Raw genomic sequence first — 14,994 nt, forward strand, 5'->3', positions numbered from 1 at the left:
GAAAGACAATATTTCCAACATGATGCTGAAACTCATTTAGTCCCCCCCCCACCCCACCCCCCGAAAAGAAACTGTGAAAGGTCTCCAGCTGTACAAAGTGCAAAGAAAACCCCCTCTATAAAGGTGGATTAGCACGTCATATGGTTGCAGCGGGGTGTCCGGGCAGCACACAATGTGTTATGGTTCCTCTGTGGTAAAAGCTGTGATGAAAAGGTATTGACTGATTGGGTACAGTTGTTGCTGTGACCTAGAGCAGGAAATCTTAGATGGTGAAGCACTTGTCATTTCTAGTGTTTCCTGCTATATTGTGGGAATGGGGAAAGTTCATGGGCCTCATGTATAAACATAACTCTTTTTCAGTTTCACTTTGGAGTGATTTGTGTCTTAAATTTATCTAGGTGTTTGTAATATAATATAGATTGACTTATGCCTTTTGCACAGCGTGTGTAAACTGCTTTGAAACTCTAGATTCTTAAGATACAAGAAAAGCTACACATCAATTAATTTTATTTAGTAAGCTACACATATAGCAACCATCAAAAGTAGCTAATTACACAGAAGCTAGTTTACTTATAGTGTACAATACTTTCTTTCTTTCTTTTTCTTTCTTTCTTTCTTTCTTTCTTTCTTTCTTTCTTTCTTTCTTTCTTTCTTTCTTTCTTTCTTTCTTTCTTTCTTTCTTTCTTTCTTTCTTTCTTTCTTTCTTTCTTTCTTTCTTTCTTTCTTTCTTTCTTTCTTTCTTTCTTTCTTTCTTTCTTTCTTTCTTTCTTTCTTTCTTTCTTTCTTTCTTTCTTTCTTTCTTTCTTTCTTTCTGTTTGCTTAATTGTCCCAAATGTAATGTACACTTAGTGTTTTTCAAATCTTAAATCTGTTTTTTTTTTTTACTGTACTTGCATATATGATATCACTAAAAGGCACTTTATATACTTAACGAGAGTACACTTTCATGACATTTTCATGTTTCTTAAAACACTTAAGTAGAATTTTTAAGTACACTAACATACTAAAACACATCTAAAGTATTATAATAATTGTAACTGTACTATTCAACATTGCATTTAAAGTTACAATGTATTTTTTAGTATATTATAAATGTAATAAATTGCAACTTGTGTAATTACAAATAAATGTGTGTCATATAATTTTCAATAGAATTTACATTAAAGTATTTGTTATTTACCATGAATGCTTGTTAGTAAATATGATAGTGTACTTTAACCATATATTAGACAATAGAAGTAGGCTACTAATTGTTAAATTACATATAAAGATTTATTCAAGTCCTATAATGGTCAAAAAAGCATTTAAAGCTCTAATTGTATTTATGAATTAAAATACGATATATATACATTTATTTGTAAAAAAAAATATGCAAGTGTGTTAACATTCAGTTTGCACTTAGGGATATTCTTTTAAAGTATAATATATCAAAATTAAGTACTCTTTTTAAAAAATGCTGAAGTTTACTTTTTCAGAAGGAGTTTTTATTTTACAGTCGTGTTCCGCATGTGCATACTATGTACTTATTATGGCTACTGCAATAACTAGGTAATAACTTGGTACTAATCCTTAACCTACACCTAAACCTATCCTTAACCCATATAGTTAGCTTATATTAACCAGTACTTTCTTAGGCAATTATTGTAAGTACACACAAGTGCACGTACTGTAAAATAAAGTGCAACCCTTTTGTTTTTATGCTTTTTACATATTTTGTTGCTGCACAAGATCTTCTTTTTTACATTAAGTGTTTTAATGAAATTAATTATACTTTCCAACTGTATGTAAAAGAGGGGAAAAAGTGTATTTGTTTATTAAATCCTGTTGCAATGCACTGTGACAAAAACCAATGATCTTGTTTTTTTCTCATTCTTCATTGCTACTTGTTGAGGAAAAAATTGCTTGTTACTAGGAAAAACTGCACGTTTGAAAAGCAGCTACTGTTATGCTACTGAAAAAGTCGCTCCCCAACACTGCTACTCAAGAATAAATCAATGTTAAATTAATTTAAAGTCCTCATTAAATCAGAATTGACCCTATTTACTCTGTTAGCACACATTAAAGGTCTTAGGGTGAACAATTAATCTATGCAAGTTAATACACAGAAAAAAATGTGTCATGGTAATTGGATGTCAAAATCTGAAAAGTTACTTCCTGTTCCGATGACGTCCGCTTGACGGCTTGGGTTTGAATATCCTTAACCACACCCCTCCTTAAGTCAGCTATGAGTGAGAGATGGAGAGTGGTCAAGTACTGTAAAACCCCGCCCACTTTTCAATTGGAAATACATCACAGCACTAAAGAAAACGTTCGTGGTTCACAAGGACTTGAAATGGTATCCAATTGAGAAAAAGAAGTTAGCTAAAAATAAATAACAAAAGCTATCGTCAGCTAAATCATGTCACTTACTCTTTAATGCCACTCAAGCTTGGAATGATGTGTATTCTTAGTGGATATCAAGCCTTCACTGCACAAGTTCCTGTTTACCCATAAGCGTATCTTTTCCTCCATGCCCTCTCCGACATCTCTAATGGAGTCCTCACAAACAGAATTTGCTCTAGTTTTGTCCATTATAATGAAGAGAGTGTGATTTTATCAAGAGAAACTGTGTGCACCTATACAGGAAGTGTGCATGTGATACCAGCAAAAGCCAGCAGTTTATGTCAGTCTTCGCTAACTAATGTGATTCCATTGTAATGTGAGCGAGAGGAGGATTATAATTTTATTATATATCTGTCTGAAACATAAGCTTTGCTCCACTTTGTCCACAAGTGCCAGGGAATCTATTAGTTTGAAGTACCAGTTGGCCTGTGTACACACTGAGTGTACACAGGGGGGAGTTGGGCCACAGCCCTGCCAAATGTACCAACTGCTGATTTCCTCGTTTCTCTGCTGCTTTCCTTGCTGGAGGGGGATTATATTGTAAAGTGATATTCGGAGAAACCTAAAGTCATCTTCAGTCTGCCCGTCGAGTGTTAAGTTGCAAAGCGCAGGGCTGACGTCTCCTGCTGTGGAGACGGAAATACAGACTGGTGTCCAATCGTAGCCTGGTGCTCTCTGAGAAATCAATGCGGCCTTTAGAAGCTGCTGTCCATAAAAGAGATTTCCAGACAAGGCTTTTACCATGTTTCCCTTTCTATAACCGAGTGTTATGCATTATAAAGTAGAGTTATTTGAAGGAGATTGGCTTGTGCTGGTGATGATGTCATTCATGGCAGCAGACAGTCCACGCTATATTCTCAAGTGTGTGTGATTTACACATCGTATATGATGTTTCATTTATTTTGGCAGCCATGGTTTCAGTACAGTCATTCTCTATGCAGTCTGATAATGCGGCACAGCCTAGGCACCTGGACTTCATTTGGAGCATCAGCTATGCTCGGGAACACCGGTTGGCTCAATAAATAACTGAGACAAATGGCCAGCTGAAATTTCCATTGATTTATTTCAATTTGCATCGTATTTGTGCAATTCACAACTTCAACAATATTAGAAGCAGTTTCCATTTTTCTATAATTATAATGCCTCATTTAGATCCTGCCTTAATGCCAGGCCTGAAGATTTACATAGAATCAGGATGCCTGTTATTCATAAAACAATACTCCATTATGTTTTTTATTTTTTATTTATCAAAATGTCATCTCCATCTTTCGGTGAAACAGGGTTCTCTCTGGTGAGTGGTGACATATGCAAGACTTCTTCAGTCATTTAGTCTGTTTAAACCCCATCCCTTTCTCACAATCGACTGTAAGCTCTATCAAATCAACAACCGATGTATAGAATCAATTCTCCGCCCTAAATTTTTTTCTTTAAAAAAGCTGCTGTTTGTTAAATAGACAAATGCTTAAGAGCCAATGATTGGGTCATTATTGCATTGATTATTATGTTTCTAGCATGTTAAATGTTTGGTAACAGTCCTTCTAACACTAATTGATGGATTGTGTAGCTATTCATTTCTTAAACAACCATGTAGAAAAGACACACCATGCCCATATTCCAGGATGACAATGTCAATATTTATCAGGCTCAAACTGTGAAAGAATGGTTGGGAGGGAGCATGAAGAATCATTTTCACACGTTAACTGGCACCTCTGGACTTCAGGAGTCCAGACCTGAAATTCATTGAAAGTCTTTGGGATGTGCTGAAGGAGACTTTACAGAGTGCTGGACTCTTGCATTGTCAATACAAGATCTTGACCCAAAATGGATGCACCTCCAGAAAGAAATAACATAAATATTATAAATTATATAATAAATTACAGAAACGTTCTTCCCTTTTGGCTTTCCATGTGGCATTAATTTTGAAATCCCAGAAATGTTCAAATATAATACTTTAATACAGTACTTTTTATTAAAGTACTTTTAATACTTTATATACTTTAATACTTTATATACTTTATATACTTTAATACATTTTGGCTTTCCATATAGCATTAATTATGAAATATCCCGAGTCTTGCATTAAAATGTGTGGTTAGAATGCCAGCTGTCAAAGAGTTCAGTCATTTTGCTTGACTTTCAAAATAAAGGCTGTGTATCTATACATACAATTGTTGAGATCTTAACAACATGCTGAAAAAAAAAGAAGAACAAAAAAAAGAAATCTTTGAAAGCTTTTTGGGTGTTTCATTAAGCACTCTCACAGTTGAAACACAAATAGGCAATTCTTCAGTCTGAGGGCACACTTGTTCTGCCGGGTAATGAACAGCTCACTGCCACTCCAGAGGCCTTGTCTCACTCAGCCAAGAGCTTTTATAAACTTCAGCTTGATGGAGAGCCATATACTACTCCATTATTGTAATAGAAAACACTGCCTCTCAGTTCATCATTTATTTTGCTTTGTATATGTTAAACCTCAAGACTTCTGGCCGCATTGTGGCTCCAGACACCCCAAGTGACAAAACAAAATGATTTGTCAGACTCGCCTTACAAGGGAGAGTACTCAGAGTGGAAGGCCTCGTTAATTATTTCCCACATTAATTATATGAACAGGGGAGATATTAATTTGAAATGATTCATTATTCCAAATGTGTTTGAGAAATAAATAAGCCCGCTGTTCAGGTGTTTTACATCCGTTGCGGTTCCATTGAAATGTACGAGTACAGTAGCCGTTCCCTTCCCTCGGAATAGATTTGATTAACTTCTTTCTCTTTTTGCAGTGGGAGGAAATTAGCGGTGTGGATGAACACTACACACCCATCCGGACCTTCCAGGTGTGCAACGTGATGGAATACAGCCAGAACAACTGGTTGAGGACCAACTGGATTCCTCGCAATTCAGCACAGAAGATCCATGTGGAGCTCAAGTTTACCCTGAGAGACTGCAACAGTATTCCCATGGTCCTGACCTGCAAAGAGACGTTCAACTTACACTACCTGGAGACAGATGAAGACCAGGGAAGTAAGTTCCGCGAACACCAGTTCTCCAAAATAGACACCATCGCCGCTGATGAGAGCTTTACTCAGATGGATCTAGGCGACCGCATCCTGAAATTAAACACAGAGGTCCGTGAGGTGGGGCCCATGACTAAGAAGGGCTTTTACCTGGCTTTCCAGGATGTGGGAGCCTGCGTGGCCCTTGTCTCGGTACGGGTGTACTTTAAAAAATGCCCTTTTACGGTGAGAAACCTGGCTATGTTTCCCGACACGGTACCCACCGACTCTCAGTCGCTGGTGGAAGTTAGAGGCTCCTGCGTCAACAATTCCAGGGAGGAGGATCCACCAAAAATGTACTGCAGTACTGAGGGAGAGTGGCTGGTGCCTATTGGGAAATGCCTGTGCAACATAGGTTACGAAGAGCGGGGAGTCGCTTGCCAAGGTAGAGTTTTTCTCTCACACGCACACTTTTCTCCTTACAGTGCCTTTTTCATTTCACGGCCCATTTTCCTCCTTTCATCAGCGTAATGTACTAGCACCGGCTCTGTAGACAACAGCTCTAAATAGGACAACTGAGTGTGTCCCTGGAATACCATTCATTTGTTTATGCTGCTCATTGTCTGTAATGGCGAAGCATTTGGCTCACGATGGAAATGTTTCTAAACTCCATGGTGAGTTGAGTATCTGTCCCTCGCTTTGAGTGCAAATGGATTTTTCCCAGATACGGACACACCTCTGATCTGTCAGCCGTGCTCTGGAGAGAGGAATATGAGAATTCTGTGTAGCCGAGGACAGGGGAGATCTGTGGTGCAGACCCCCTTAAAGGGCAGCTTGAAGCAGTTAAGCTTGTGAAACACTTCTCTGCATCACCTCATCAGACGCACAAATAGATGTACGTTAGTCATTGAAGAGGGATAAGTGTGTGTGTTTGATGTAAAGCATCTGAGACTTCCACTGCTTTATGTGGACTTTTTTATAGTCTTAAGACAGATATACTCATATTTAAACATTGTAAAGTGGTGAAAAGAGAAGATCTTGGCCATAGTTCCTTGTTTCACATAAAAGTTTAGATTTGGGGTTTAAATGTAAATGCCATTTGTGCAAATATTGTACAACGTCTTGTCAGTTGGGTAGTATCCTTACTTAGGAGTACTTTATTTACCCTTAAAATTTTCAAAGTAGTACCTTAAAGATGCATATTAATATTTTAAAGGACTAATATGCACCTTAAGGTACAAAGTTGTCACTTTAAAGGTGCTTCCCCAGTGACAAGCTGTTGCACACTCAAATGTACAGATGTTGGAATTTTTTCTATCAGTATGGATCAATTTAACTTTAAAAGAAGTTAATGTGGGAGGGTGTTTCCCTCCATTTTGGGTTCTATTTAAATTTTTTGAATGCAAGAATATGCCCTGAATGGAGCATAAGCGAGTTTGCCATTTCTGAGCCACTACTGCAGGTCCATTTACACTATCTGCTTTTGCATCATTAACACGAGTACACTGATTCCCTGTTTTTTATGTATTTGCCCCTTTGAAATAAACATTTTATACACACAAAACCACATTTGCGTTTGTCTGACGCAGCTGCATTGAAAGAATGCAGAGCTGCTCTCAAACACAATCTATTCAGAGAGAAGCAGTCATGAGAAATCATGAACATGCTTGCAAATGGGAAAGTGATCAATAGCGTTTCAGTTCCACGAGTTAAGCTGTTATTTAGTTTTAGCCAATTATGAACTCTACTGTATTTGCTTCACACATAAGCCCTATTCGGATGGTAATTGTTTCTCATGTGGACATCTGTAAAAATAAATTTGCATGCAACCTCAGTGATAAAACTCGTGTAGTCGGAGGACGATTTTTGACGTGGTGGAGAGAGTTTTGTGATTCGCACCTGGGAACACTGCTCATGTGGTCAGTCGAATGATTGTCTGCTGTAAAAAATGTCATATGCTTGGAAAAATATGAATAAAATCATATTTAATTTAATAATAGGACATTATTAATTGTTTAAATCTCCTGTATAAAAAAAGAAAGATGTCATTTTAAAAATGTGTAAATAAACGGAAATAATACAATGCTGCAAATTTAACCTATATAACGTTAATTACTAGTGTTTTCGTCTCTTTTGAGGGGTGAAGAAATATTATTCTTAAATACTTTCCAGCATTTCAGTAATAAAAGTGTCGGCTAGATCTTTAAAATGCATCCAAATTACAGCGAAGCACAAATATACGGCTCTCCGCAGGGGTCAAAAAGGACATAAACAGTAAATTTTGAAGCAATCTCTTCTTAAAAACTCAAAGATGTGGATTCGGATGGCAATTAAATCCCCACACGACCTTGGTGTTTTTCAAAAAACAGGAGGTAATTTGGCTTAGGATTTTTATGCGGGTGGTGGGAAAAACACTGACATTCTGGATTCGGACGACAATAAAATCACAGACTAGCCCCTGTAAATGATGAAAATACCTTATGACCCCACGAGAAACAATTACTGTCCAAATAGGGCTAAAGTTTGGAAGTCTGTTTTCGCCCCAAAAAGCACAGCTTTAGTTTGAAGGTGCCCTAAAAACATTGTGTCTGGTGTGTATACGTGTGAGTTTTGCTTTGGTTCAGAGAGCTGATAATAGATTGGCTGGCAGCTGGTTTGAGCACTTCAGTCCTGCCCGTGGTATTACTTGAGTTATGCCGTCTCCCTGGAGAAATCACTTCTGCTCTTCATAAAATGCTCTGCGTCTATCCTCTGTACTCCAGCACTACTAAGATATGTTCTGTGTCTTGATGTGAGAGTTTCCCTGATTGCCAGTTTGTGTTCTGTTAGACGTCTGTGTTTGTGTGTATTTTTGTGTCTGTTATGGAATACTATATGTGGAACAGCTGCAAAATGGGTCATGAGGGTGTTTACATCAAGATGCATGAGACTTGCTTGCCATAGGCGAAGTGATGAGCAAAATAAGACCGTACTACAGTTTTCACTGCTCTAAAAAATAAGTATACTGTTGTTCCTGATGTTTTATTAACCATAGCAATGGTAGACTAAACTTGACCTGTATTGTTATCAGCCTGTGAAGTAGGAAGATGGTGGTTAAATCATTAAGGATCTGTGACCTCTGACCTGGTGTTTTAAGTTTAGGGACTAGATCCTTCCCTTGGAAGATCATTGATTATCACACTCTGCTTTTAATTATTACACTTTAAATTTGTTAAATGGCTTATTAAACTGCAGATAAATGAACATCATTATTTATAATGTTGTTATTTTGAAGTAGTGAGCACTACTTGGCTATATTCAACAAGTTGTTCAAAAAAAAAAATAGAAAAGAGAATCTATCTTTTTGGAAAGTTCCCCGTTAATATGTGTAAGCAGACAATTTTTCTCTCCTAATTCCTTATTCATCAAACATGATTTATATGAAACACATGTGATTTTGGCGTTTCTCGTTTTACCCCATGAGTGGAATGAAACGTGGGATCAGCCAAAACACGATGAAACTGAATACAAATGCTGATGTCTGAGGCCTGACCATACATTTCAAATAGTTGTGCATGGTCATGCATTTTTGCTGGCTAGTTTTCTAGCCTGTGGTTTGGCAGGAGAAGTGTAGGACTGATGCCTCTGAAGGTGACTGCTCCATACAATTTATCAATCCAAACACCCATTTGTGGTATGTAGAACCAGACGCCTGTCAAGTGATTCAGTGTGTCTCTAGGATTTAAATGACAATGGCAGGGCAATGGGAGGGTGTTGATAAGTACATGAGTGAATGAGCTAGTGAATGAGTGGATGAATAAACAAGGGAAGTGATGATGAAATAATGAAAGAGTAAGTTAGATGAATGAGCAAACGTTTTTGATTTGAATGATTGTGAATTGAGTGATATATATATATATATATATATATATATATATATATATATATATATATATATATATATATATATATATATATATATATATATATATATACAGTATGTACACTGTGTAACATAGTTCTAGATATGGGAAGAAGGCAGGAACTGGCGAACATTTAAAATACTTTAATAAAAATAAAATAAATTTTTTTTTAAAAAAAGATTGTAATGCGGGCAGCCCCTTATGGATGGCTGCCACGCACACATAATAAAACATAAACAAAACACCACGTAAAGTCCAGGCCTTGTCCTCTCTCCTCCTTCACTGGTGTTGCTCGTCCTATTTGCCTCCGAGCTCCCTCCTGAGAGGACTCGAGGTGATCATTCTCAATCACGCTCACTCTCTCCTCCCACGTCTCTCGACCGCCAACCTCGCCACATACAGTCAAACCAAAATTTATTCAATTAAAGAAAAAAACACTTGAGCAAAACATGGTCAGGTCAAAGTGTCTGAATAATTTTGATCCCAAATTTTTAACATTTTACTGGTAGTCCACTGTGTGAATAATTTTTGGGTATAATATGTCACAGTTTACTTTATTTTTCTATCCTCACGTACATAAATGAACTAGTGCCTGCACAGAATAGTAAAAGATTAAATCTGGTGTCTGAATAATTTTTGATTTGACTTTACATGTTCCCTTGGTATCTAACTGAATTACTAACTGGAAATAAATTAAAACTAAAACTGAAATTAAATAAAAGTAAAAATCACAAAAGCACACAACAAAATTACTAAAAATGAATTAATGAAAAATATATGTGAAAGCAGTATATACAAAATACTATAATAACCCATTATTTATTGGTTGATTGATTTATTGAATGAATCTCAGTATCATTTTCTGTACCTAACAAGTAGATTTTATTTTACATTTTTATCTCGTCAATAAATCTCTATTGTTCCTCCTCTTGATCACCCTGTGATGGAAGTGATCATGTCGACGAGCTTTGCATTAAGAGGGTGATTCACCATGCCCTTCTGTTTTCTGAAGAGTTGTGTGAATGTTTGGATGTATTTGACAATCTCTTATTAGTTTCAGTGCAGCCTAATGGACACTAATAAGGGCTTATATTACCAGAGCGTGACAGCTGCTGCGTCGTACACTCATGTGCAGAGGAAGGGTCTAAGTCACAAATCTCTCGGCAGGCCCGCTGTGCTAACGGATTGATTACGGCAGGGAGCCCGAGTGTGACTCTGATATTTTGAGGTGTGCAGACCTTCATTTCAACACTTCAAGTGTGGATGAGTCATATAGCGGGTTTTGATGCTTCTCTAAGGGACACCCTCTTAAATAATTAATAGCTTTATGTCTTTGTGGAGTACAACTGCTGTGTGCGGTTTCCTGGTTAATGCCTTTGTAAATGTTTGGATTGAAAAGTTTTACTTGGGATGCAGAAGAGTTAAAATTTTGGGTGTTGAATTACAGTATACAATATCTGAACAGGAAGCGAATAATACATCTCACACAATTTATCAAGGATTCAGAAGAAGATTGGGATTATTTTGATGTTTTATTATTTTGACATTTAAAAAGAAAGTAAGTAAAGCATTAAACCTTTTTATATCATCGATTCACAGAAATAAAACTAGAATCGCAGTCTTAGTGTGATTAGCTTATTATCAAATCACATTTAATGAGATAATATATGTGCTGTGTTTCAGAGTAAAGCATAGCACTGTGTTTATTTAATACATGTCAGCTGCTCATGATCCAGTTTTCAGTGTCTCAGAGAAGCTCTGATAGCTTTTATTATTTTTATATAATTTTATAATCAGAAAAATGTGCTAGGTAATGTATGGAACAGTCACAAAATATTCATAGTCAATTTGGTTGCGATATAAAAATCATTATTTAGAATATTGTGATGATTTTAATGAACTTTTTATTTGACAATTACATTTCCTAAAGAACATGTCATTTAGTTTTGCATGAAGATGATCATAACTTAATTAGAATAATAATAATAAATAAATAATTCAGCTCATTCTGCCAGTTTAAATGAATTATTTCTGATTGAATGAATCATTTATTATATAATTTTAAAATGCTATATACAAGGTTTGTCAGGGACAAAATTGGGGAATCTCTCATCCAAAGGCCGAAAATGTTCTTGGAAGTACTTCATTTGTAATTTTTTACACACACACACACACACACGTGCGCATATGTCGTGTTTCCATGTTTTATGGGGACTTTCCATAGGCGTAATAGATTTCATACTGTACAAACTGTACATCCTATCCCCTTACACTGCCCCTGCCCCTAAACCTACCCATCACAGGAAACATTCTGCATTTTTACTTTCTCCAAAAACTCCTTCTGTGTGATTTATAAGATGTTTTCCTCATGGGGACCTAAAAATGTCGCCACAAGGACAAGGATTTCGGATATTGCCATCTTTGTGGGGACATTTTGTCCTCATAACATAGGGATTACCAGGTCGCGCACACACACACACACGCACGCACGCACGCACGCACGCACGCACGCACGCACGCACGCACGCACGCACGCACACACACACACACACACACACACACACACACACACACACACACACATTCCTGTTTATTATTGTTGTTTTAGTTCATATGAATGAAAATGATTAATTCCCTGTTGTGGTAATTTAGTGAAACATGGTTAGATTACTTTTAGATTACTTGTCTCCTCTGATAAATATGGATTGCCTTTTAAAATAATTTCAAGTAAATATTCAATAAAGCAATTGAGACTCAGTAATTTGATTGTGAAGGCTTAAACATATTAAGATGTTTAGTGCTCTATTTTGCCTAGCAAAAAGAAATTAGATCCTTAATGTGCTTGTGTTATTTATATGTAAGGGATATGCAAATGAACCGTTTCTCTAATGTGAACACAAATTTATGTATGCATGTGCACATGTGGGTGTTAGTTTGTGTGTAAATGAGTGTGATTTTGTGTGTTAATATGTGTGAACTTGTGGAGAGAAGTGATATTTCCAACGGATGAAATGAAGGTTACTTTAATTATCAGCATTGGTAGTGCCATAGACCTAGGGGTGATTCTTAAGTAGATTTTCACATGTTCATTATCGCTAACAGAAAGACTTCACTGTAACGGAGTCAGCACTAAGAGTGAATAGAAATATTGCACCATATCATAACCTCTGTGCTGTTATTCGCACATTCTTCATCCGAATTTTGCCGTACGGCTGCTGCATTGCACTGTTTAGTTAAATTGGTCCAGGATTGGAAATTACTGCCCATTATGATAATGAAATGGAGCGAGTCGACGATCTAAAATCTGTGTGAAATTCTTCTAACCATAATTTGATCTTAAAACAGCAAATAAAAGGAGTATTTGAGCCGGATGTCTGTCTGTTTTGCGAAGCTTCCCATGTTCGCAGCTGCCACGGGGCTCCTTTGAGAGTGGCAATGGTTTACATTCCGGCTGGATTTACCAAGATATACAATCCCTGTGCTCGCTATCCCTGATTAGTTATCAGATCTTAATAATGCGGCGGCAGAAAGTGCGATGGGTTATTTTAACAAGCTCTTAAAGCTGGATTGAAACCTCTGAGCCAAAAGCTGGATTTAATACAGCCTGATGGAGGCTATTCTGGGTTTTCAGGCAGATTTGGGGGCTGATATGGTTTAGTGATGCACCACTTCAAAGCAGCTGTACTTCTGTCCTGATGTAGTTCTACTGGTGTCCCTCACTTTTAAAAGAATACTTTCTTACCCACTATAGCTTCAGTTTAGCATTGTACAAATGTGCCTCACTTATGTTCACCAAGGCTGCGTTTATTTGATCCAGGTATTATTCTAATACGCTGATTTGTAGCTCAAGACATTTCTTATTATGGTCACCTTAAAACTGATACATTTGTATTCATGATTATTTGATAAATAAAATCCTTTGTAATATTATAAATGGTTTCATAGTAACTTTTGATGAACACATCCTTGCTGAATAAAAGTATTAATTTCTGGTCATTTCTTTTTAAGTAAAAACAATCTTACTGATCTTGCTTACAAAAACTTGAAATGCGGCGTTGAAAACAAAACTGTTGTTACAAAAGCGCTTTGATGGCTGTAGCGGCGGAGGCTGGGAATTTATAGGCTGTTTGCTCTGATCTGAATAGTATTTCCTAAATCAACGGCTCTCGCTGCAGTTGTTTGTTCGTGCGTTTTGAGTGTTGAGTTTCCTTTGAGTCGGTAGTGGTGATAATGAGGCTGAGTTTTGCAATACCCAAAGCATGAGGCTCAGATGGGGAACGTGTTCGCTTGCCCGGCTTTGTTTCAAATCACAGCAGCAGGACAGCTCATTAATTTTATGCACTGATTGTTAAGACTGAAAGTCCCTAAAGAGCATTCAGTCAGTTAGGATAGTTTGTGCTCACCTCAATGGACAATTAAAAACACTCCTGAAAAAGCTTAATACAGCAGTGAGGCCTCCTTCAAGGGTCATGCTCTCTCACTCAAGCAGATGATGGGACTTTAATAGATTTTCATCTGTGCAGATTTTTCATTTCGTTGCACAATTATTGTACCCTAATCGTAATTGTGGGTAACTGCAATATAGGGAGGCCAGAATGTTGTTTTTTCCACCTCTGGATTTTGACCGATTTACCGAAAGTGGGTGGAAATAGTGGAGTGTCGTCGTCTCTGTGGATGATTGTCCTGGATGGTGGATCAAAGGCTGTCTGGCGATCTCATACCAGTGTTTTACATCACTCTTTGACCTTTCTTTGAATGAGATTTTGATATCCCCAGTCACCACCCTTCCATCCACACCAGTGTTGCCGAAAGAATGGCTATTGTAGGTTTCACTGACCAAATCTCTCTTACTTGCGATGAGAAACAGTGTTCCTGGTGTGCTGCCTTTTCTGTCTTTGTTAGGGCCATTGGAAGTAATGAGTGGGCAAAATGGGGCTTCAGACAGGACCTGGATTTGCTCAGGCATCAGAAAATGCACTGCACTCTTTAATAATTATTGGGGCTCTAACATAATAAAGCCCCAGAATTCATTGACCAGAGAAGTTTTAGGGAATCTGATTGGAATCTTTGTGTAATTTAAATGTGCGTATAGTGTGCATTATGTAACCTGGGTATTTTCTTCGGACACAACTCTTGGGATTGTGCCCTTGACATTGTCTCCTTTTGAAACCGGAAGGCAGTGGTTTGTGCTTTAATTCACAATGACAGAGTGTCAGACCCACTAGTTGAGGAAAAAATAGCTGACTCAAAAGCATGTCTATCTGTTTGGTGAGGGAAGCCCAATGAATGAAGATGATCTAAGCGAGAGAACTCAAAGTAATTCGAAGATCTTTGTAGCAGTAGCGGAAATTGGATTTGCTTTATCCTTTAAAATAAGAAAAATACTAAGACTTGTCCTTGGGTTTTTTTGTGGTTTCACCCAGTCTGGTAATTGTTTAACACCTTTGCAGGACAGATTGGCTTTTTACACACACGACCGAAGCTTTGTTCTTAAGAGCGCCATCATTTTCAGGTTTGCTGCGGGCCTTTCATGCTGGAATTATCCTTCGTAAACTAGGGTCAGGTCCCAGATGGAAGCTATTATTGTACCTCTGACTCATTGCATTTGGTTTTTCTATCAATTTCGAGTGAAGGGACACTCACTCCCTCAGTATTTTTTTAGGTGTTTTTCCAACGAATATGTGACCCCAAAGCATTTTCCACCATAAAGTCTCAGTCTT

At 37.3% G+C, this 14,994-nt stretch overlaps 1 protein-coding gene across 3 annotated transcripts in view; it reads left to right on the forward strand.

Annotated features, from left to right (window-relative positions):
- The window catches only part of epha3 (eph receptor A3), a 144,999-nt gene that overhangs the window by 13,332 nt on the left and 116,673 nt on the right, over positions 1-14,994 (forward strand). For all 3 annotated transcript variants that reach the window (XM_067443297.1, XM_067443296.1, XM_067443295.1), the window contains exon 3: positions 5,160-5,817. In XM_067443297.1, coding sequence (XP_067299398.1) covers positions 5,160-5,817 — 658 coding nt within the window. The remainder of the gene's footprint in view (positions 1-5,159; positions 5,818-14,994) is intronic.

Source organism: Pseudorasbora parva, chromosome 5, assembly GCF_024679245.1.
Source record: "Pseudorasbora parva isolate DD20220531a chromosome 5, ASM2467924v1, whole genome shotgun sequence".
Classification (NCBI taxonomy): domain Eukaryota; kingdom Metazoa; phylum Chordata; class Actinopteri; order Cypriniformes; family Gobionidae; genus Pseudorasbora; species Pseudorasbora parva.